The 24,466-nt window shown below is 31.4% G+C and overlaps 1 protein-coding gene and 1 long non-coding RNA gene across 2 annotated transcripts in view; both read left to right on the plus strand.

The window, feature by feature from the left end:
• The window catches only part of KaiR1D (Kainate-type ionotropic glutamate receptor subunit 1D), a 226,646-nt gene that overhangs the window by 158,253 nt on the left and 43,927 nt on the right, over nt 1–24,466 (plus strand). Inside the window, exons 6-7 of the mRNA XM_088275369.1 lie at nt 14,924–15,065; nt 21,407–21,574. Coding sequence (XP_088131495.1) covers nt 14,924–15,065; nt 21,407–21,574 — 310 coding nt within the window. The remainder of the gene's footprint in view (nt 1–14,923; nt 15,066–21,406; nt 21,575–24,466) is intronic.
• LOC148300027 (uncharacterized) lies at nt 11,526–12,320 on the plus strand. Its single transcript, XR_015839003.1, has 2 exons — nt 11,526–11,662; nt 11,753–12,320. It is a non-coding gene; the product is annotated as an uncharacterized LOC148300027 (long non-coding RNA).

The following is a 24,466-nucleotide window of genomic DNA, read 5'->3' on the forward strand; positions in this document are numbered from 1 at the left end:
TAAAATACAGTTTAGTTATCCGTTTGAACGTAAAAATCCGAAACAGATTTCATTATTTATGAAACGAATTCTTTATAATCGATATTGAAAGTGCTGTTCAGATATGTCATAGAACTTTAGTCGAACTTTGTCATTTCCCTTCGAGAACTTTTATAATATTTCAAATGTCAAACAATTCGGCAAACTTATGACTCGAAATCAGCAAAACCGATTTCGAGAACATGAGCCGAGTTGAAAAAACGTCAATTGATATTTGAGGAACTTCTCGCGGATTTTGCTCGCTCGGTTTTTGACAGTTCCGGCCCCTTGTATCGCTTCGAGCAAAATCTACATACCATACATAAACAAAACGAGTTAAAAACTTGGTGTTACTTTTGAAAATTGTCAGCGGTCGTCAGCGTTATTAAAAAAACTTTTCTTTTTTCCGAACTTGTAACGAATTTAAGCTTTATCTAAAAAAACAAAAGGTTTTTCATACGTAAATACCACGAAAAAATATGTAACATGATGTTTAAAAGTTATTGTTTTATGTTAAGGAAAATTCTGTATTAGATTTGAAGACCGACTACTAATAAAAGGTTGGTATAAATTTTCAAACGAAAGACGGAAAAGTTTTGAACCTTGCAAATTGTTTTTCATGTATTATTTTTTAGACTAACGGCTTCTTTATTCCATGAAATTTCAAGGTAGGTAATACAAAATAAATTTGTGTGTTTTGAATTATCTGCTTCCAAAGAGCTGATGGTTAGTGCGTTTAGCTACTGTGCTAAGACTTCGTGTTCGGTGTTCAAGGAATAAAATAAAAGCTTAATTTTTTTTTTTTTTCTCCTTATTATTTACTACTCTCGACAAGAACCTAAAACGCAGGCTGATCACCTAGTGTCTCCATGTAATTAAATATTAAAATAATACTGCGCCAATACGATTCAGTGCCCTTTGCACCACTGGCTGCAGATTAGATTGAGAAGAAGAAAAAAAGGAAAAAAAATATTTTTCGATATGTCAATATAGATGATGAAGAATATGAAAGTCTGGGTATTTACAGTGCTTACGACATGTCAAAGGCAGGTTTAATTGATTCATTAATACTCGTGTAACATTCACCACACTATTTGAATTTCGAAAGTTGTATACATATCCTTTAATTGACACCTTCTTTCGTATGTGAGTTCTCAGCAGTATCTATGATTGAGCTAAGTACATTTTTTTATTGAACAGAAACCAACATTTAATATATGTAATTAATGCAATATGGATTTTCAACAATAGGAAGAATGGTGAACGCTACACAAGTGTATAAATTAATCACTTTAGTCAGCCAAACGCTAGGTCGTAATCTCGGGAATAATGAGTTTTCCATCTTCTTTCGTTTAAAATCCATATATGCGTCGTCTCAATTTGAGAAACTTTTTATATATGTGAAAATAGTGTAACGAAAATTACTTCGAACAAATAAAATACTTTCCATATATTTTTTAAAAATTAAATATTAACAAAATATAATATTTTATCATTGATAATTTTTATAAAATAAATTAAGATACAGCAGTAAAAAGGGTCTTAATTAATTATTTAAGAGTCGATAATGTTCAAGTATCTCAAATAAATTTTCTTCTCGAAAAAAACACGTTTAAAATATTCTTTACACCTTCTTGTTAAGTGTTTATTGGCAAAAAGCAAAAATGAAAATGAAAAATTAAAAGTCCTGGGATGCTCAGATTTACATCTTTTTTCCTTCCTATTTGATATCATGTTGACATTCCTATGATCTTAATTGAAAGCTTTATTTGGTGTTTTTTGCTTTATTCGAATCATTGTGACATTAAATAATTTATTACTCTCGTACATACAAAGGTACAAAAATATCAAAATATATACAGTGCCAGTAATACACTGTAACAAAGGTGCTGTTTTTATGATGCCCCTAAATGTCGCACGATAAATCAAACAATAGGCTGTACAGCTTCCATTTCTTGCTATCTCTTCAAAAAAAACAAGCCAAGTTGAGGATATAATATATCATATACGGAAGCTTAGTAGAGGAAAGAAACTGATAATAAATCGCATTTGCTAGTACGAGCAATGTTTTATTATAATTCATATCATACAAAAACACTTAAATATTAATATAATATAATTTAAATATAACTTTTTTTAATCACAATTAATATTTTATAATAACTTGTTTATAATGTCTACCGGTTTCGAAGCAAACCGCTTCTTTATCAATACTGATGAATACTAAAACACTGTCTACTAAACTATATTCAAAATATTTTGACGGTTAGGGAAAGAAGCTTAGAAAGATCTCAAGTGGCTTTATTTTTTTTGTGTTGATTGGCAGTCACAGTCAAAAGGGATCAGGGATAGTGAGTGATTTGAAACATATTTAATAACCGACTTTTAGCAAAATCATATACTTGTGTATTTATTATTTGTAAATTATTATTAATTGCCTTTTTAATTTACAATATTTTGAGTGTGTCTAAATACTTGTTCACAAAATCTGGATTATCTCCAATTACAGGAGTTATTTTCATATTATTTTTTGATATCTCATCAAAGATGAAGAAGAAGATGAAAGTCTGGCATTTACTGGGCTGACGACCGTCATAGGCTGGTTTAAGTGATCACTTTACATACGTGTATCATTCACTAATTCTACCCATTAATGACAACCACACTACTGAAATTCTTGGAAGTTCTATACATGTGAACCAATTTGAAAACTTTGCTCTTGAATCACTTGAACTTCATTAGAGACATCTATTGGTGAGATGGAAATATGAAAACAAACTCCTATAATAAGAGATTATCCAGATTTGTGAACAAGTATTTGGACACAATCAAAATGTCGTACTTAAATATTTCACACTCTTCTCCAGAATTCCTTATTTCATCCATGATATCAAAGAAGTCCTACTTCCAACCCTAATGTATGGTAAGTTAAACATGGAGTTGGCTGAATAACAATGAAAGTAGGCTGTATGTGGCTGAAATGCGATCTCTCAGACAAATGTACGCATAAACTATGTGTGATAGATGTTCGGATGATTGATATAAGAATTATCGATAAAATTATGTAAGGTGTGAAGAACTCTTCCTTATCTTTTCAATTATTCCTCGCTCAGCCTTACATTCCTTTCTAATATCTTCATTTTAAACACATTCGTCTGAGGGAGCGCATTTCAAGAGCGTTCACAATGCTTTCATCCTTCTTGTTCCAGTTCCATGTTTCCATTAGTTTAACTTATGACAAAATGAATTAATCAAAATAAGTTCCGGGAACGTTGAATGAATATCATAATATACTATTATGTAGAATTATTAAATAAACGTTTAAATTATATGTGTCGCCTACTTTCAAAATCCGCCAGATCCATGCAAGTCGATTTTACAAAAAATGGTACATTTATGTTTCAAAGATTTGTCTATCTTTACATAAAATGTTATGAAATAGAGAATTTGTCCGTTTTTCTCAGTATTAAAAAAAAAAACACAAAAACACGATACACAAACCGATAATGACGTCATCTTAATTTTTGACCTATCTCCGCTCTCTGATTGGCCGATATGGGTCAGAAGGAGAGTTCCATGAATATAGCGAAATTTGAAATACGACGCTGATTTTCAGTATTTTGAGCAGGGTTTTTAAGTGCATAAATAGTTTAAACAAAAACCCACAAGTGGCATTCCGATAGAGTATTTATTTTAAAATCTCATAAAATTGGATGTGGCGGATTTTGAAAGTAGGCAACACACATGAAGTCATATTGTCCCCTTGAAGACGCCATTCCTTCATCTTTTTATTTTCATTTGAATAACCGGAATATAGAGTTGAAGTTGAACTAAAGGGCTTCGTTCTCCGTATAAGGGAGTATCTGCAAGGGTTCTTCGTTGGAAAACTTTAACAGGGCTTTGAATACTTATTTCCTATTTCATGTCTAAATTGCTCAGTTGAATCAGGAAGTTACTTTGCTGAAATTATTTCAGGTAAAGCTTGTTTAATTATATAAATATTTTGAATACAGCATAAGAAGTTTGGTTTGTTGAGCATTTACTTAACATGATTCAGAAAAGTTAGATTTTACGTATTATTTTGTTTACAAGAATGTGCAAAGAATACAGTAAAATCTCGATTATCTAGACTAATTAAGGATAAGGGTTAGCGTGTTTAGCTACCGTGCTGGAGGTATCTGGTTTGATTCCCAGGGGGGGGGTGTAAATAAATGTTAGTGATTTTACACTCTAATATTTATTTAATGTTACCCCAGGGTAATATTAAATAAATATTACTGGTCCCTGAAGCGCAGTAGTGATCACCTTGCCTTCATGTAAGTAACTATCAAGATAACAATGCGTCAATATGATACAGTGCCCTATGCACCATTGGGTGTGGATAAGTGTCGGAAGAAATTAAGGATAAATTCAGATCAGAAGAAAATCCGCATCATCGAAAAATATCACGATTGATTGAAATACGTGTTTGAAAATGATGCGGAATACATCGTAACACGTGTCACAGTAGATTTTAAGAAATAGTGGTATTTACTAAGTAAAACATGAATTAAAAATGAAATATCAAGTATGGTGTTCTTTTTCTTCTTCAGTTTGGTATAAGCCTTGTGGCCTGTTTTTAAGAGGGATTAGCCTTCTGCGTGTCGGTTCTCAGCTGTCGATCCATCACTTTGGTGGTCTGCTCGTCTACAGTGTAATGTGGTGGAGTCTAGATTGTTGCATTTTTCTCACATGTCCATACCATTGTCTCCTTTGTTGCCTTCCCTATCTAACGACATTTTCGATCTCGCATATTTCCCTTATCCTAGGATTCCTTATTCTGTCACATAGACTCTTGCCAGATATCCTCCTTAGAGTCTTCATTTCTGACTTACTTTCTGAAAGTAAGTATTGTACTTTCCGTGTAAACATATTTTTATTTTTAAGTAAACTCATTAATTTTACATCATTACGAGTGTCCAAATACATGTTCATCAAATGTGGATTACAGGAGTTATTTTAATATGATTTTTTGGCATGTCATCAAAGATGAAGAAGAATAGAATGAAGTTGAAATGGTGAATGTTATACATGTGTCTAGTGATCACTTTAATGAGCAAAAAATAAAAATAAAAGCTGTAAGTCATATTTTACAAGTCAATAAATTAAACTTCTAAGTTTAAAATCCTTTGGGATTTTTCGCAAGGCAATATAAAGCTAGTAAGATATCAAATAGTCAATGATCACGTTTTTATAAAAAATGCACTTGGTCACTTTCTCCTATATGACTACGATATAGACTGTGTGGTCATCCGTAAGATGTTTTTTGAAGAGGATTTAAATATATAAAGAAAAACATAGAAATACATAATTCATCTTTATTCTAAACCGTGAGATAGCATGTGCAAGCTTCCAAAGCTCACACGGTACATACATATTATATAAAAAGCATTGTGAAAATTTTTCGAATGTGTAGCTTTGTGACAGGTGTTCAAAGTTAATAATGTTTGTTCCGAACGGTGTGAAATATTCGGAAACGTGTGCAGTGGAACAGCTTCGTGCAGTGTTCGAGTATTAACATCAGGCGTGTCAAACTAGGGAGGTGAAAAACGGGCATATAGGGAAGGTAGTTTCAAAACTAGAAAATTCTAAAATGGCTTTAAGCGTTTGATTCTACTTATACAATTTTAAAATTAATGCATCTCTAATAACTTGTAAGAAACGTCTGAGACTTTACTATTTATCATTAGAATCCTAACTGTCCATCAAACCTCCTCCCTTAGTTTTTCCCTCTAACTCCTTCCCTTTTCTCCCTTTTTCCTTTTCCTTCCTTACTATCATCAATTTGTTATTGTTTTTTTTTATGCTAAAATACTTTTAATGGCATTTCATTAGTCTTCTTTAATTATTCTCTTCCCAACTTCATGCCTCATATCCATATATAGGGTTGTTTTATATTATTATTTATTAAATGTAAAAAAAACATTATTATGTTATTTTATCATTTTTTTATATTTTTAAATAGATAATATATTTTTTTGCATGTATAACTGCTCACGTATCTACAATTTCTCTCAGTTTATACGTATGGGAGTTTTCTTTTTCAATTCATTCTATTCACTTATAAACGTTTTTAATTAATGTTTTACTTAGTAAATACCACTATTTCTTAAAATCTACTATGACACGTGTTTCGATGCATTCCGCATCATTTTCAAACACCGTCACAGTAGATTTTAAGAAATAGTGGTATTTACTAAGTAAAACATTAATTAAAAATGGATAAATTTTACCACAAAGTGACTGCCGAATCAATTAATCACTTATAAACGATTAGCCATTTTTTTATTTCGTTTTTTTCTCATTTTTTGACGTAAAATTTTCAGTTAATGGAGTTTTTATTTTGCAAACAATATTTATGTTACAAATAAAACAAAAATAATGGGCCATTTGTTTTTTTTTGTAAAAATTTAAGTGAAATGCTAATTAAACATATTTTATGTTCATTTTTATGTACATATGGTTTGATGAAAGAACTATGAATAAATGCCAGTATTAAGAAATAAAATATCCATCGGTTCAAAGTAACATATTTCATAGTGGCACTAAGGTTTAATAATAAAATATGCTCAGTTCTTTGCCCCAACTCTGCTTGAGCAATATAATGGTCCATTACCCATCGGTTTCAATACAAAATGCAGTCACTTGTAGTCACTTGTAGTCGCTTATACTAGAGAGTCGAGTTACTCGAGTCAGAAGCACTGTAGTCAGGTATGCCGGGGTCAGACAGAGCGAGGGTGGCTTAGTGAAGGAGGCATTGGGGTGGCGGAAACAACCCTATCTCATGAGTATGTCCATTAAAAATTAATTTTATCAATATAATAAGAAACAAAATACAAATACCTAATATGTACACGTATATAAAGTAAATAAATTCAAAATTCAAAACCCTTATCCGCACCCCAATGATGCATAGGGTACTGCATCATATAAACGCATTGTTATCTTGATCGTTGTTAACACATGCAGGAAAGGTGATCAGCCCTCCGCTTCAGGTACCAATCCAGGGTAATATGGAATAAATATTAGAGTGAAAAAATCACTTATATTTATTTGACCCCCCTGGGAATCGAACCCGGGACCTCCAGAACGGTAGCCGAGCGTGCTGACCATTACACTACGGAGGCGGACTCCGGAAGTAAATTAAAGAATTAATTAAAAACTTTGTAGTTTTTTCCACATCATTTGCATTATACCCAGACCGGGTTTCTTCGTTACCGATATCATCAGACGGGTGTCGGCTACGACAAAACACCGTAACACTGGTTATGTAAAATTAATGCGGAAAAAACTAATTAGTGGTTATTTTATTCTATAAAATGCAGTTTACCAAGAAACATTGATACAAAACATAGTAGATTTACTAAGTAAGCATGTACATATTAATAATATGTATTTTGGATCTTTTAAGGTAAGACCTGAAGGTTTTTTCTCCATTTGAAAAATATTTAATATTTTTAAAAAATAATGAAACAAAATATTTTTTTCAAAATGCAAAAACAACACTTTCTGCACTGTAGCGTGTAAAAATTAAGTTAAAAATATGCCGCTTATGCAAGGATATAGTACATTTTCTGGGCATTCCGAAAACATGCAGAACTGAAAATTGACGATTTTTGATTTATGACGTTCTTGAAAGGAGTGAGCGATGTGTAACGAATGAGGAAAAATGAACATTAAAACAATTTATGAAGTGAATGTAGTAGGGAAATAGAATAAACGTTAAAAACTTAGCATGATTGAGTATTTATGAGACGGAGTAATCGACAAAATTGAGATAGGTTTATTGAGATGGTTTGGATATGTGGAACAAATGAGTGAGGAAATAACGGGTTAACAAGTTTATAAAGCAAATGAAGTTGGAAAAAGCAGTAAATACCGAAAAAAACTTGGCATGATCAGGTTTGTCAAATGCTTGAAAGCGGTCAGGTCAAGAGTCTAAATAATTGGCGGGTATGTGTGAGAAGATGCATGGATATCTAAGAAGCAAAGATTGTTTGCACAGACAGATTGGTATGGAGTTCCATCTCTCTGCCTTTCCCTACACAGATGCGGCATGATGGTTGGTTAGTGAATACGCTGTTCAAATAATGTTTCATGATTTTTAAAGGGTCTCACATAGCAAACTACGCGGTGCAGGAATGTATCAAAGGGGATTTTACATCCAGCAAAAAAGGATATTAATATTTAATTATAATACATGAGGAAATGTTAAGGTCAGTACCTTGTTACAGTACAATTCTCTCTTGGAATGTAAGCCTTCGTTTATTATTCAGGATATTTCAGAGTTCAGTCAGGGGAATGATTTTCTAGAATATTTTATAAGATAGTCCTGTCTAAGGGCGTATGGAGTAGGTATGAAATGTAATTCACGTATCGTAAAAACAAAAGTATATTATAATGAAAAACAAAGCAATTTCGTTTTATTTTTTCGAGATCTTTCCATACTTGTAGGTTTGGCAAAATACGAAGCAGATAAACAATATAATAAAATTATAACAATTAAGTTTTTTTTCAGAGTGTTTTTTTTTTGACATCTCATGAAAGACAAAGAAGAATATAGAAGTCTGGGCATTTACGGGGCTGATGACAGTCATAGGCTGGTTTAAGTGATCACTTTACAAGCGTGTAACATTCACCAATTCTACCCATTGTCGACAACCACACTACTCAAATTATCAATATTCTTCTTCATCATTGATAATATCAAATTAAATTTATATTTATATATTTAATATTTACATGTATGAATTTTATTGATAGAAATAACTCCAAAAAGGAAAAAAATCTAGCGTCTCTAAATACGAGTACAAAAATTAAGGCACCCTTACGATATTTTGAAGAAAACGATCTTTGCTGATTTGACGCGAAAGCGTGACGCAAACAATTTGGGTCGTATACTCAATTCACTTGCGTCATAAATAACGTGTTCTATTTAGCGGGAAATGATAAGAATTTTCAGGCTCTTGGATGAATATTGCCAAGTGAAATTCTTACACAGCCTTTTTAACGACTCGCTAAAGTTATCTCTGTATTAAAAATTCCCTCACAGAAAACTAAATAAAGACAGTGAAAAGGCATAAGGCGTTTGGTAAGTAATGGCAAAATCTAGAAAAAAATTTTTTGCATGTGGTATTTTGTGCATACCATACATTTTTTTTAACTTAGTGGAATAATGTGAGGAAATGTAAAAATTAATAACTAAAATAAGACAACTCTCAGTTTTCAAATAGATTGTAATGAAATAAGCAATATCGATAAGATGAAGAAGAAAATGGATGGAAATCCAGGATTCTTACCTCACTTACTAATATAAGAGTTTCTGCTTAATAAAAAAAGCTTCTTAACATCTCACCAATAGGTCTCTAGTGAAGTTCTAGTGATTCAAGAACAAGGTTTCTAAATTGGTTCATATATATAGAACCTCCAAGAATTTGAGTAGTGTGGTTGTCAATAATGGGTAGAATTGGTTAATGTTACACGTGTGTAAAGTGATCACTTTACCAGCCCTTGACGGTCGTCAGCCCCGTCAATGCCCAGACTTCCATATTTTTCTTTATTTTTGATGAGATGTCAAAAAATAATACAATTTATTATAACAAACGAAGGAATAAAATATGATTAATTTATTCCTTCTATGCTGAAACAACGTAATTATGGAGGCTTTAAATTCGGAGTAATTTCATAAAGATATTTTTAATTAATCAAAGCATCGTTAAGTCCATAAGTTCTGTGATGAAATTCGATTCCATCTCAAGTTAAGGATTCCTTTTACAACTCAATTAAAACTAACAATGAAATATTTTATTTGGTCCCGAAAAGGGCCATTTAACGTTTCCCTAATTTTAGAAAAACAAAAATCATCGGTCCTTTGTTATGAGAGAATGTCTTTTAATTATTAATTATAATTAAATAAAAGATGGGCCATTATTAAATCACAAATTTATTTTTCTCGGTACGTAAAGAATACACTCATACGTATCGTTGAAGTTTAATTAGTTTGTATTTTGTCACTCATGGACCGACGTTGAGTTTGGCGTGTATTCTAAGTCTAAATTTTTAAGATCTAAATACTGATTTACCTTAATATTGAGTGACCTTGAGAAATATCAATATTCGCTAAAAATCGATTCTCTAACTTACTTCCATGATAGAAATATATAACCATATACCCCAAACTCAATTACATAAAACACTTTTTTTTTTGACATCTCATCAAAGATGAAGAAGAATATGGAAGTCTGGGCATTTACGGGGCTGACGACCGTCATAGGCTGGTTTAAGTGATCACTTTACACACGTGTAACATTCACCAATTCTACCCATTTTTGAAAACCACACTACTCAAATTCTTGGAAGTTCTATATATATGAACCAATTTACAAACCTTGTTCTTGAATCACTTGAATCTCACCAATAGATGTCTCTAGTAAAGATGAAGAAGAATATGGAAGTCTGGGCATTTACGGGGCTGACGACCGTCATCGGCTGGTAATTTTGGTACTTTTGTTTGTAATTTAAATTAAATTAATTACTTATTTTACTTATAAACCTTATCCGCACCCAATGGTGCATAGGGCACTGCATCTAATTGATGCAGTGTTATCTTGATCATTACTTACATGAAGGCAAGGTGATCACTCTTGCGCTTCAGGAACCAGTCCAGGGTAATATTAATTAAATATTACAGTGTAAAATCACTAATATTTATTTTCACCCCCCCTGGGAATCGAACCCGGGACCTCCAGCACGGTAGCTAAACACGCTGACCATTACACCACGGAGGCGGTAAATTAAATTAATACTTAATATAAATATCATGTAAGAGTTAGAAAGTATACTTTATAACATTGCCTTATTATATTTAAAGTAGTTAAAAATATTATTCGTGAAGTGAATCTTAATTAAATTTCACCATCAATACGTTTTTTTAGCCTAATAAGCATGAAATAAATAATGTCAAAATATTATTTTCTAGGTTTTGTTTTAATAAATTCTTGTTATTTTTCTTTGTATTTTTTTCCTTTTAACCTTTTATTAGTTATTTATACAAAATATATATGGCGGATATCATATACAAATTGAAGAGAGTATACATTATAACGTAATATTACTCTTAATTTGGCTCGCCTCCCTAATATTAACCGTGCATGGTTTGCAAAAAAAAATACTCCGAATTTGAAGACTCTGTTTTCATAAAATAATAAAAAAAATAAGACAAAAATATTTTTTTTAGATTTTAGTACAATTAATTGTTATTTTTCTATGTGACATACATTTTTTAACCTTTTATATTTTTACACCTGCGATAAGTTTTTTGTTTATCTTTTACCATTTTTATTGATGAAAAATTTATTAGCGTAACAGTAATACACGCAACATTGCTCACGGCGGACAGCGTACTTCTTAGCATCTGTTTTCACGACATTTTCAATATTTTCAGTTTCATTGATCTTTTATAGATTTCGTATATTAACCGTTTGATTGCCGATCGTCGATTTTCGTCGATTCGTGTTTTAACGAAGATTGCCGATCGTCGATTTCCGTCGATTGCGTCAGTCGTGCTCTGATTCGCGCGTACGTAGGGTGTGGTGCTGCGGCGTTGGTAAATATTATTCTAATATTATCTTAATAGTTGTAAGATCGTAGTAAACCGTTTAAATTTCAGATTCATTTATTATTTTTTTTATTTTAGTTAATTTAAAAAACATAATGTCGAGCGCGTCCTCTGAAATGTCTGATAGCGGGAGCGACGATTTCCACTCCTCTAATTCAAGTTCGAGTAAGAGTAGCTCTGGTGAGAGTGATGTCATATCCGTGTTTCCCAACCGCAGGATGCGAATTTCCAGTAATTCTTCTGATCGTGACCAAGAAATGGAGAGTAACACCAGAAATTACTCATTTACAAATGTACCTCCCGGAACCAATTTTTCTACCGAAAATTCTCATTTTTTCGAAACGCCTGGACTTCGGGATCCTCCTCCGCGTGATTCCAAACCTATATCATATTTTGATTTATTTTTTAATGTCATTCTGTTAACAACGATAAAAAATGAAACCAACAAATATGCCCAACAATTTCTTGAAAACTCTTCTGGTCTGTAGTAATAAAGATGGTGCTGGGCTGCGTAGATCAACGACTATTTGTGCTTATTGTAAGAAGGGTGTCCACACGGCGTGTGCAGGAAAGCAGAGTTGTTGATTTTCTTTTGTTTTTCATTTTTGTCTTTCTTTTTTTCTAAATAAAATACTGTATTCATTTATACAAGCGTTTTATTTCAAATATTTCGACATTCTTTAATAAAACACCGAAAAAATCATCAAAATTCATGAAAATTCAAAGAATTTATGGGGTTTTAAAAAAATATATAGTTTCATAAAAAATGATGTTTTTTTGGTGGCATTTTACAAGAAACTGTATGCATTTTTTGGCACTCAAACGGTTAAAATTGCTTTAAAAGCATTGCGAAATAAAATCCATTGGAGATATGCCTGTTCTGTTTATTTTTTTTCATTTTTTTACCCGGACTAAGCCACGGTAACGCTTGACTCGGTGCAGATAGTTAAAAAATAAAGATAAAACTGTTTTTAATTTCTTATAAATATGCAAAAATTGTAAATATGAAATTACCATGCCATGAATTTAAGCTTTATATTCATGGAAAAATAATTCTTGGAAGGAATTATGAGATAACAGTTTTCAGAACCATTCAAGATCTTTTCTTTTATCTATGCTTTTTTGCATAATTATTTCGTAAGAATAAGTTTATAAAACTATTTTCTCTTTTGTTACGTTTAGTTTGAATAAAATTCATTATTTGCGCATGATGAGGGTCGAAAAGTAATACATGTAAGTGCCCTTGAATTTTATACAGAGCTCAGGAGCCACGGGGGTGGGTAAGGCTTTAACAGACGTAGATTTATGCAAGCCTCACAAGAGAAAGATTTATGCAAGACAGATGTCTGGAGAGTGAAAGTTGAGCAAGAGTCGTAAAAGATACGTATAGTGGGTGGATGAAAAGGATTGTTTGTTTTTTTTATTGTTGTAAATCTCAACATAGATGAAGAAGAATATGGAAGTCTGGGCATTTACGAAGTTTACGACCGTCAAAGGTTGGTTTAAGTGATCACTTTACATACGTGTAACATTCACTAATTCTACCCGTGATTGACAAACAAATTCCTCAAATTCTTGGAACTTTTGTAAATATGGTTCAATTTCAAAACATAGTTCTTGAATCACTTTAATTTCACTAGAGAAACCTATTGGTGAGATGAAAGAAGCTTTTTATTGCTTCCCTCAGAAGATGGACCGTTGACTATCATCAACAGACCTTTCGTTCCACTAAAATATGGTTCGGCATTTTGTGTCCTAGCTTGGTTTATGGTACCAATGTCCTTAACAAGTTTTACTATCTTTATTTAAATGTTCGAATGGATATAATGAAAAAATTCAAGCCTTTAGAATTACCGATAAAATCAAGAAAGGTGTGTTGAGATGGTTTGACTTTGTAAATCTAATCAGTAAGAAAGAACAGTGAAATAAATTTAAGAGGCAAAGACCATAGAAAACTTGGTTCGATCAAATGTATGACAAATACTTAAAATCTGTCGGATCATGAGTCAGATTACTAGTCTGGTATGTATGAAGAGATGCGTGAATGTAGATCAGGTGAAGATTGTTCGGATTGGTGTGGTGTTCTATTCTCCTCGTCTACTCCTACGTAAAAGCGGCGTGATGATTAATTATTTAGTTTTGTATGTAAATTATAATATTCAATATGTTTTGTGTCATTTCTGAATCACCCGTTTAAAGCAAATTTAACTTTCTACTCCATAAAGCGCCACGCTAGTGTTTCACTTTAAATTAAGTAGATTTTTTAGGGTGGGTAAAGGAAAAACACGTACGCGATATGCGCGTAACATGTCTTAATAGTATATTTATATTTTTGGTACAAACTAAAGTAGATATTTGTGTTCAAATTTATGTAAAATTCAAGGGATGATGGATTATAATGAAACATGAATACGTGTGATGGATTGGATGCCACGTATATTATATTATTTAATAAATTCATTATTCGAATTTTTCAATTTACAAAAGCCTTTTAAAAGTTATTATTTTTGGGTCAGATAAGAAAAGAAAAAAAAGGAAATACTATAAAATAAAATGAAAAAAATTGATTAAAAATAACGGTAGAAAAGAGTAAAATATAAAAGCCTTTCAAAAATAAATATTTTCGGAAATTTTTATTGTACGCTTATTTTCAAAATTAATTAATAGATTTATATTATTTACTGACACTTCGTGATGGAATTGCATTTTTAATATATTATTAGATTAAAACCAATATTTTTAGCTTTTCCAATTTATTTTTATTTGACAGGCTACCGGGTTTCGTCGTTACCGACATCATCAGACTGACATCAGACTCCAGTCTGATGATGTCGGTAACGACGAAACCCGGTCGCTGATCAAATAAAAATAAAGTGGAAAAGCTAAAAATATTGGTTTTAATCTAATAATATATTCAAAATTAATTATTTTCGGGTCAGATGAGAAAAGTAAAAAAAAATGCTTTAAAGAATAAAGTAAAAAAATATGATTTAAAATAATGGTAGAAAAGAGTAAAACATAAAAGCCTTTAAAAAATAAATATTTTCGGGAATTTTTATTATACACTAGCTATACCTAGTCTGTCTCGAGTCTGATTATATCGAAAAGAAATATATAGAAAGCACACATTTTGATTCTTCATTCTTCCCTTATTCATAAACGAAGATGGAAGCCTAAGTATCTTAGAGTTAATGGCATGTCATTTGGATGGATTATGAACTGTCTTTGAATTTGCATTTTTTGTTTCAGACCACTTCTGAAGCAAATCAAAAATTCTGCTGAGTCCCACATTGTTCTGGACTGCACAACGGAAAGGATATACGATGTTCTGAAACAAGCACAACAAATTGGAATGATGTCTGACTACCATAGCTACCTCATCACGTCTCTGGTAATATATCTTTCGTAACACGATTCAATTTATTTAGTTTAATTTAATTAAATACTACATATTTTATTTTTTTAAATCTCAATATAGATGAAGAAGAATATGGAGGTCTGGGCATTTACAGGGCTTACGACCGTCAAAGGCTGGTTTAAAATTTCACTTTATATACGTCTAACATTCACCAATTCTACCCAAGATTGACAACCGCACTTCAAAAATTATTGCAACTATATATAATAATAATAAAACCCTTATCCGCACCCCAATGGTGCATAGGGCACTGCGTCATATAAACGAAGTGTTATCTTGATCGTTTGCACATGAAGGAAAGGTGATCAGCCCTCCGCTTCAGGTACCCAGCCCAGGGTAATAATATTGAATAAATATTCCAGTGAAAAAATTACTTATATTTATTTTACCCCCCTTGGGAATCGAACCCGGGACCTCCAGAACGGTAGCCGAGCATGCTGACCATTACACTACGGAGGCGGAGGCGGCAACTATATATACTCGTATATTATTCAAATTTGAAATAAAATGCTTGAATTCACTAGATCAATACTAGAGACATCTATAGTTAGACGAAAAAAGCTTTTTATATGTGAGGTCTCATTTGTATGTGAGGTCCGAATCATGGATTATAATCGCATACATGAAAAACGCTAGAAAAAAAATTTTAAGCTTATAATTTGATCAGTTAAAATTTTTTGGAGTATGTCCAAATACTTTAAAAAATACCAAGTAAAAAAAAAGCTCTTGATTGGAGATAATCCTGATTTGTGAGTAAGTATTAGGACACACTTGTATACTTGTGTAAAATGTTGTAAATACTTGATAAAAAAAAGATCCCCGTTTAACTAAAAATTTTGATTTTTATTTATCAAATATCATGGTCGTGCTTTTGATAACTGCGATATTTTAAAGTAATTTGATTGAAAACATACATATACACGTTTTAAACCCTCAAACGTACTCTCAATCAATTTGAAGTAAAAATTCACCACTGATTACTGACAAAGTGGTTATTTTTAAACCCGTTATGTTTTATGTTTCAGACAGTTCATTCATCAATCTCGTATAAACGACAGTCTGCTACAAAAAATATAAACACGTTAAAAAAACATATATCGCTCACTCCTTTCAAGAACGTCATACATCAAAAAACTTAATTTTTCAGGAGAACGTTTTTAAAGTTTAAAAATATAATACAACGTATTAAAAATAAATATCAAGACGCATATTGAACTTTTTACTGTGCAACAGATCTTTTTATGTTACTTTCTCCATTTGAAAAATATTTAGTATATTAAAAAAAATACATGAACAATACCTTTTCTTCAAAATGCAAAAACCACACTTTCTGCCCTGTAGCGGGTAAATATTAAGTTAAAAATATGCCGCTTTTGCTGGGATAAAGTACATTTTCTGGGCATTCCGAAAACATGCTCAACTGAAAATTAACGATTTTTGATTTATGACGTTCTTGAAAGAAGTGAGCGATATGTAATATTATGCTCACATCAAGCCCGTCATTACGCACACATCCATTTCCTTATTTATGAAGTATTTAGACACTCTCATAATGTTGTTCATTTATTTGTTTACGTATTCGTTAAAGGCATTGGATTCTTTTTTTTTGAAATTTGAGATTTTTAAATCTTGAAAAAGGATAATGGTAGATAGTTGGATAGTTTTTTTAGAGTAATTCTTGATAGCTTTCTTTGAGCTATGTAAAGTGATACCAAGTAAACTAGAAAAATTATTCTCCAGCAAATTGCGAAAATTCTATTTCATTTGAATTCGACTTGTATATCTATATATTTTTTTTAAATAAACACTACAGTTGAATTTATTTACTTTACCTTTTTACTTTCAACATACCTTATACTAAACGTTGTGAATCTCAAAAAAACATCCTCTTTTTTTGAAGAGGGACTTACTCATTTTTTTTGTTCATAATTAATTATTATTTTATTTATTGTTTCTTTGTGGTAAGACGTGTTAAAATGAGGATGGAAGCTTAGCTTCCGAAACTAGCAATCATAAATAAACTCAAGTGGTATAAAAACAAGTGTTCTCTTTAATAATATTGATTATTATAGTATTTTTTCTTTGTTTTATTTTGTGTGTATTTTTCTAGAGAAACATGTTTAAAAGACATTCATTTATTTTAGGATTTTAAATATTTGTTATAAAATATTTATAATATTTATATATTTGTGTAGTGGTAAGCGCGCTAAGCTACCATGCTGGAGGTCCCGGATTCGATTCCCAAGAGGGTCAAAATAAGTATTAGTGATTTTTCAGTCTAATACTTATTTAATATGACACTGGACTGGTACGTGAAGCGGAAGGCTGATCACCTTTTCTTCGTGAATTTAACAATCAAGATAACACTGCTTTTATATGATGCAATGCCTTATGCACCATTGGAGCATGGACAAGGGTTAGAAGAATATTTATGTTTCATAAATTATTGAAATATTGATTCTGTTGAAATTGTTTGGAATTGCATTTTGTTGATGTAAAACCATTTTGGAAGATGATTTATTGTTAGATTAAAATATTTATCACCCTTTAATACTTACTTCTTCTACTTCTAACCCTTATTCGCACCCAATGGTGCATAAGGCACTTCATCGTCTTAATCGTTACTTACATAGAGGCAAGGTGATCACTGTTGATCTTCAAAGACCAGTCTAGGGTAATATTATATAAATATTAGAGTATAAGATAACTAATATTTATTTTTACACCTCCTGACAATTGAACCCGGGATCTCTAGCACAGTAGCTAAACACGCAAACCGTTACATCACGGAGGTGGACAAAATAGTTAAAGAATTGGTGTTTTATTGAAAATGACTTCTTCATTCGGGACTTGAAATTTAGAAAATAAAATATTTAGTTTCTTATTTTAAATGACTTTAATGATAAATATTTTTTTCTTGATGAAATATTTAAAATCCATCTATGTAGATTTAACACAAAAAAAACATAATTTATTCGTGAAGGAACTTTTTTAATAATAGAGTTTCAACTAGAGTTCAAATGCATTGTATTGGAATATCATTAAATCATTCGTCAATTGCACTACTATGTAATATTTTACGAGAACGATTTAATACAAGATTAACTGCATATTCTTGCATTCAGAGGAAATATCACAAAGCATCTATTTGGACGAGAAGTAAATGGCTCCTTGCCAAAGTGGGCAATGAATACAAAATTTAATGGATTAAAACACGGAATAAACACTGGTTTTATTCACAAGCCATACGATCATTAGTCAAGAGGAAAAAATCACCATTGAACCGAGCGTGCTAGCGAATGCAGAAAGGAATATTTCCTTGCCATCAAAATTTTGCAATGATATATGATTTTACATTACTTGGCAACAATGAGTTTTTCGCGTATGAAACAGTTGAATATTGTAACTAAAGCGGTGCACTAAGTTCATAAATAAGGCTGTGCATATTTTCGACGTCCTAATTTAAGGGGTGTATATTAAAAGACATTTTATGACCAGATTTAAGGGTGAATTTATTGAAACTGAACTACGTGCCAACCCTTTTATTATTATAATTTAAATTTGAAGCACCAACTTTGTGATTTTCCATTTCATTTAACTTTTTTCATCTAACGTTTTTCAAGGTGATTTAAAAACAAAGTTACATTTTAATGACCATTTATTATTATTTATAATTATATATTATAGACACTGGATTATTTACCCTTAGTTTGACATTTCAATATTGTAGGTATCTAAATTTGAGATGAGACATTTATCGTTGAGAAAAGTTTTCAATGCTTTTAATATACAAAATACATAAATCGTTACTTAAACATGAAGGAAGGCGGAATCAACTAAAAAAACAACAAATAAAGCATGTGATGTGAAACTAAAATTGTGTGTGTGAAAGTGTGTATAGTTTAATGGTAGAGATTGACTGTGTTCCTTTCATTCTGGTGATCAAAATTCCCAAATTTAGCGATATATATTTTATATATCGCAGACGTACAGGAGAAATTGACCAACTAACAAAACGTAAAATGTTCAGGAGGGCCATTCAAGTCACTTTTGCGTATCTAGAAAATAAACATCAATGCAGTTAGTCATGTTTGACAAGTCAATATATTATTCAAGTTAACAATCCTTTGGGATTTTTTTCAGGGCAATATTAAGCTAGTAAGATATCAAATAGTCAATGATCACATTTCTGTAAGAAATGCACTTGGTCACTTTCTCCTGTATGAGTACGATATCTGACACAGGAGTATTCACCCTACGGATGATAAATCAATATTATAGTTGTCTCAACTTGATATGAAAGATTTATTGATCATTATATGTAAAATAATATAAAAACAGCATGCCAGGGCATGTCTTATTATTTAAATGATCACTTTGTATACTTGTGTAATGTTAAAATTTTAAATGAAAACACTTGTTTTGTTACCACTCGAGTACTTTGCTCAAGTGGCAAAAAAACAAATGTTTTTCATTTAAAAGTTCATCATGTCTTAGCATTAAGTGAATGCCGAAACAATAAATAAATATTTGCGTAATGTTCACCATTCTATTCATTATAGTATACTGCATTTGTGTTGTGTGCAATATCTTAGATTCCTTTTATATACCTACTAGTTTTTAAGTGATAGATTTGGAAGTGTGGCTGTGATCGTGGCACCATCAAATGGAAAACTTGTGAAGTATATATATTATAGCTTACTCCAATTATATATGGTCAAGGTGGTATTTGCCTTCAAACATGCATCCTTGAGTTAGTATTTTATATAATGGCGCTCTGCAGATAATCTTACATCATTATTATTATTAATATTAATTCCTTTCTTCTTTTTGTGGATGCTAAGGATCTGTTTGTGCCTCCGCCTGCCAGCTATCTCTCCACGTTTTTGGAGGTCTGCCTGGGGGTCTGCATCCTTCAAGGTTTCCTTGAAGGGCGATACGTGGTAGTCTGTCTTCTGAAATTCTATTTTTATGCTCAATCTAGTATCACCTTCGTTGTCGTCCCCACCTCGCGATATCGTCGGTCTTACACATGCTCCAGATATCGGTGTTTCTTACTCAGTCTCGCAATGTTTTTCCGGTTATAGATCGGAGAGTTTTCATCTATTCATTCCCAATTAGTTGAAAATTTTATATTTTCGTAAAAAAAAGTAGTTTTATATTAAGTTGAGATATCTATATATTGATATATCATCCGTTGGTTGACCAATCCAGTTTCGGGATAAATAATAATGAACTGTGGGCTACAAATTGGTGAAAAGTACACATTTGCTACAGAACATTTCAATCAATACATTTAGACAGGGGTTGGTAATATTTTTGGGCATGGTAAACCAACAAACCAAAATAAAGCTTACGCAAATTTCTGTATCATTATTTACGAACGGGTTGAATGATAACGTCATCATTATTACCAACCGCAGTTCACCGCAAAATCGGCTCGCGTCTACACTCGATCATTGGTAATATACTGCATAACGACTGATTGGCCAAAAAATCAATATTGCTATATTTATTGTACCTTTATTCCAAACATTGCGTAGTGTGTAAGCCTCTGAGGTTTTTATGTCATATGCCATATTTAAATGAAAATAATAATAATTTTAGCCAATTTGTACAGTGCCATTTTTGTGTAAAATCACCTCAATTAAAGGCATCAATACGAGTATTAATTTTAGTTAAAGTTTATATGAAAACCACATGCATTTCAGTACGAATATTTATTTATTTATATATTAATATAAGCAAACGGTGTATACTTTAAGGAGAATTATTATTAAATTTGAGCAATCTTATATTGACACATAATTTTTAGTAGCATAACTTATTTATCTAAAACTAATCTAAATCTGAAACATGAACATTGTGTCATTTTTGACTCACTTATTCTTCTTCTTGGCTACATCCCAGCTTATTGTCCTTGTAGACTGCTGGGGTCAGCGCTCCTCGTCCTCAGATTATAGGTCCTTCTGTCCTGGATAACGTCACCTAGGCCATGCCTTCAAATCATGTTATATTTTTGCATCACCCATGAATTCCTTGGTATTCCTCTAGAAATTTTTCGCCATTTTCGACTAACTGCTTATTTTATGATTTACCCGTCGTTTTATGTAAGAATTTTAAGTTTGTATCTATGGTTTATTTCAGTAATTTTTTTATTTAGCAAATACCCTCATATATATTCTTTTACGATGAACAAGAATTTGAACTCACCCTAAATATTGTGATTTTACATATTTTTTTTTTTTGTAAAAGTATGCGTTTTTTTGTTTTTACTTCCAATATTGATTAAATATCATTGTCATTCCTTACAGGATCTACATAGCGTCGACCTCGATGAATTCAAATACGGAGGTACAAATATCACAGCCTTCAGACTCCTGGATCCTGACAAGCCTGATATTCAGAGAGCTGTCAAGGACTGGGTATACGGCGAGGCTCGCCTTGGACGAAAACTGCAACTAGGACCGACTTCTGCAAAGGTAATAAATATATCATTAACTGTGTGTTTTGATGCAAAAAACCCGTTTTTCTTAAATTTGTCCCTTTATATGTTTAAAACAAAAAATATATATCTTTACTTGATTCGGCAGTCTCTTTTTCTACCTATTTTTCATTTAAATTTTACTTGGTTAAAACCACTATTTCTTAAAATCTAAAGTGACACATGTTTCGATGCGTTCTGCATCATTTTCAAACGCCGCAAAGGGTATTTAAAAATGATACGAAATGCACCAAAATACATGTTACACCAGTTTTTTTTTTTAAATAGCGGCATTTAACAAGTAAATTTTAAATGAAAATGGAAAGGTTTAACTACAAAATGCTGAAATAATTAATGGTTTGAATATACTTTATACTATATGTGGTATATTAATTAAAAATAGAAAAAAATAGATTTTGGTTTTGGACATTTTTTTGGAGGAACTGTACTTTATATTATATAATAAAATAAGAAATAGTTTTTTTCCACCTCTATTTTATTTGGCCAGTAATTTGGTTTCTCTGTTTACATATTTACTTCGGAATGTATAAAATTCTTTCCTTTTCTCTTCTACGTTATACATTTTTTCTCACTCACGTAACGAAATGTGCCAAAAACATGCTACGCATGTCACTTAAAAAATTATTCACAACGGTGTTCGTTTGTACAAAAGGACGTTATAAGCCATATTGTATAGTAAGTAGATACGCCGGAGGTGGTGTTATATTACAAGTGTAATTTTCATTTGGTACTTAATAATTTCCCACAGCCGAGTCGTGACGTTTTACAAATTAAACATGTCATCAATTATCCGAAACATCCTTTAACGCAGAATTCATTATTTTAATGAGAATTTCGAGATGTTACTAAAAGGTCTACAATCAAAAATCCTTTTTACATCACACATTATTTCATGCTCTCTTTCGTGTTAATAAAAGCAATATACCAATGTTTGTTAAACTCTCAACAAAGATGAAGAATATGAAAGTCTAGGCATTTATAGAATTTATTAACTATCATTTTAAGTCTGGTTTAAGTGATCACTTTATACACATCTCTCATTCGCCATTCTACGCATGATTAACAAACACACTAATCATGTTTAGGAATTTATACAAATTGTGTTGCTTTTATTGTGAAAGCAAATACTTTTTTCATGATTTTAATTTGTTTTTTTTTTTATTTAAATATTTGTGTTAAACAAATATTTTGATATCATCTTTATTTGAGTTTTTAATTGTTCTTTATAAAATTAGATATTCGGTGGATTTCAGTTTGGAGTTTCGGTAGATTTCAGTTTGGTACAGACATGTCTTTATGAAACTGCATTTAATAAAATAATACAACAACTTTATTGCTTTTGCACATTTATTTTATTTGACCAGTGACCGGGTTTTGTTGTTTCCGATATCGTCGTATTGGTGGGATGCTAGACAAAATTTTATATGTTATAAATACAAGAAGGCAGCAGTTGAAAACCTTAATTTTTTACATAATTTTTCCGATAAAATGAACGAATTTGATTAGTAAACTACAATAATAAATACAAATCAATTACGATTAGGCGTTTAAAATATTATTTTGACACTCTGCTTGAAACTCTTACCACTTCACTTCTTACATTTATAGATTTCAAATTCATATTATCAGAAAACTTTTATTAAATATTGGTTGTGAACCCCTGCCTTGTTATGTTTATGCCATACAATTTTGTCTAGCTTCCCACCAGTATGATGATGTCAGTAACGATGAAACTCAGTCACAAGTGAATTAAAAGAAAAGTGGAAAAAACTGTATTTTGTTTAATTATATAAATAACGGAAGAATAGACTTGAACCTGGAAAGACTGATTAGAATGCGTGACACAAACCAATCCGACTCATTTATTTGTTTTCATCTTATATATAAATACTTAATTTATTTCATTTCATGACATTTTTCAAAAATAATATTTCATATTTTTTACAACTTCGCAAAAACCTTAATTGTTGATATAACTTCAAAATTAAGAGTTAATTAAAAAATGGAAACAACTTTTAAAAGTTCAAAAATATTTTCAGGCAAGGAACAATGAATTTTGTTAGATAGCTACAAAAAACTTTTAAATTTCTGAGCAAAGGGAAGTTCTCGAAACACAGTTGTAAATTAATGAATGAGGGATGTTTTCACTTTTGTGTAAACAGCTTCAACAATTAAAATCCGGTTTTCAGTCGTCGTTTTGTTTGACAACAAAATTTCAAAACGCGCTCAGAAGTTTGGTTGTTTTCTGTGAATAGTAAATGCGAGAAGCCTTTAATCATTTTCTACCTCATTTTTTATTATTTAAAACCAATTGGCGTATTAAAAATTACCCTTATTAATTGGTTTGAATAAAAAGTAAAGAAGCATGTATATAAATACCAGTGAAGGCAAAACTGACACAGTACAACGGAGTACTGGATCCAACGCTTATGTTTGAAAGTGACGAAGTTGGTGAAAGAAGTAGTCATAATGCAGTCAAAATGCGATCTCTCAGATGAACGGCAAAACGACGTATGATAGATGTTCGGGTGGTGATTTGTGGTAAGAATGCAAGGTTGTTATAAGATTTATCGATAAGTTTAAAAAAGGTATGTTGATGATTTAGACATGTGAAAAAAATGAGTGGAGAAAACGGGAAAACAAATTCGTGTGGCGAATGTTCTAGGAAATAGAAGCAAGGAAAGACCATGGAAAACTTGATATGATAAACATTTCAAATACTTCAAAGTGGTCAGGTCAGGAGTCTGAGTAATTTGTGGATTTATATGAAGGGATTTATGAATGTGGAAGAATCAAATATTGTTCAGATAGGTTTAGCATTCTAACCTCTTTGCCTTTGTGCGGTTAATTAGTTATGTAAATAACCCCT

Source organism: Brachycentrus maculatus, unplaced genomic scaffold, assembly GCF_059751285.1.
Source record: "Brachycentrus maculatus isolate JH-2025_06_01 unplaced genomic scaffold, ASM5975128v1 h1tg000849l, whole genome shotgun sequence".
Classification (NCBI taxonomy): Eukaryota; Metazoa; Arthropoda; class Insecta; order Trichoptera; family Brachycentridae; genus Brachycentrus; species Brachycentrus maculatus.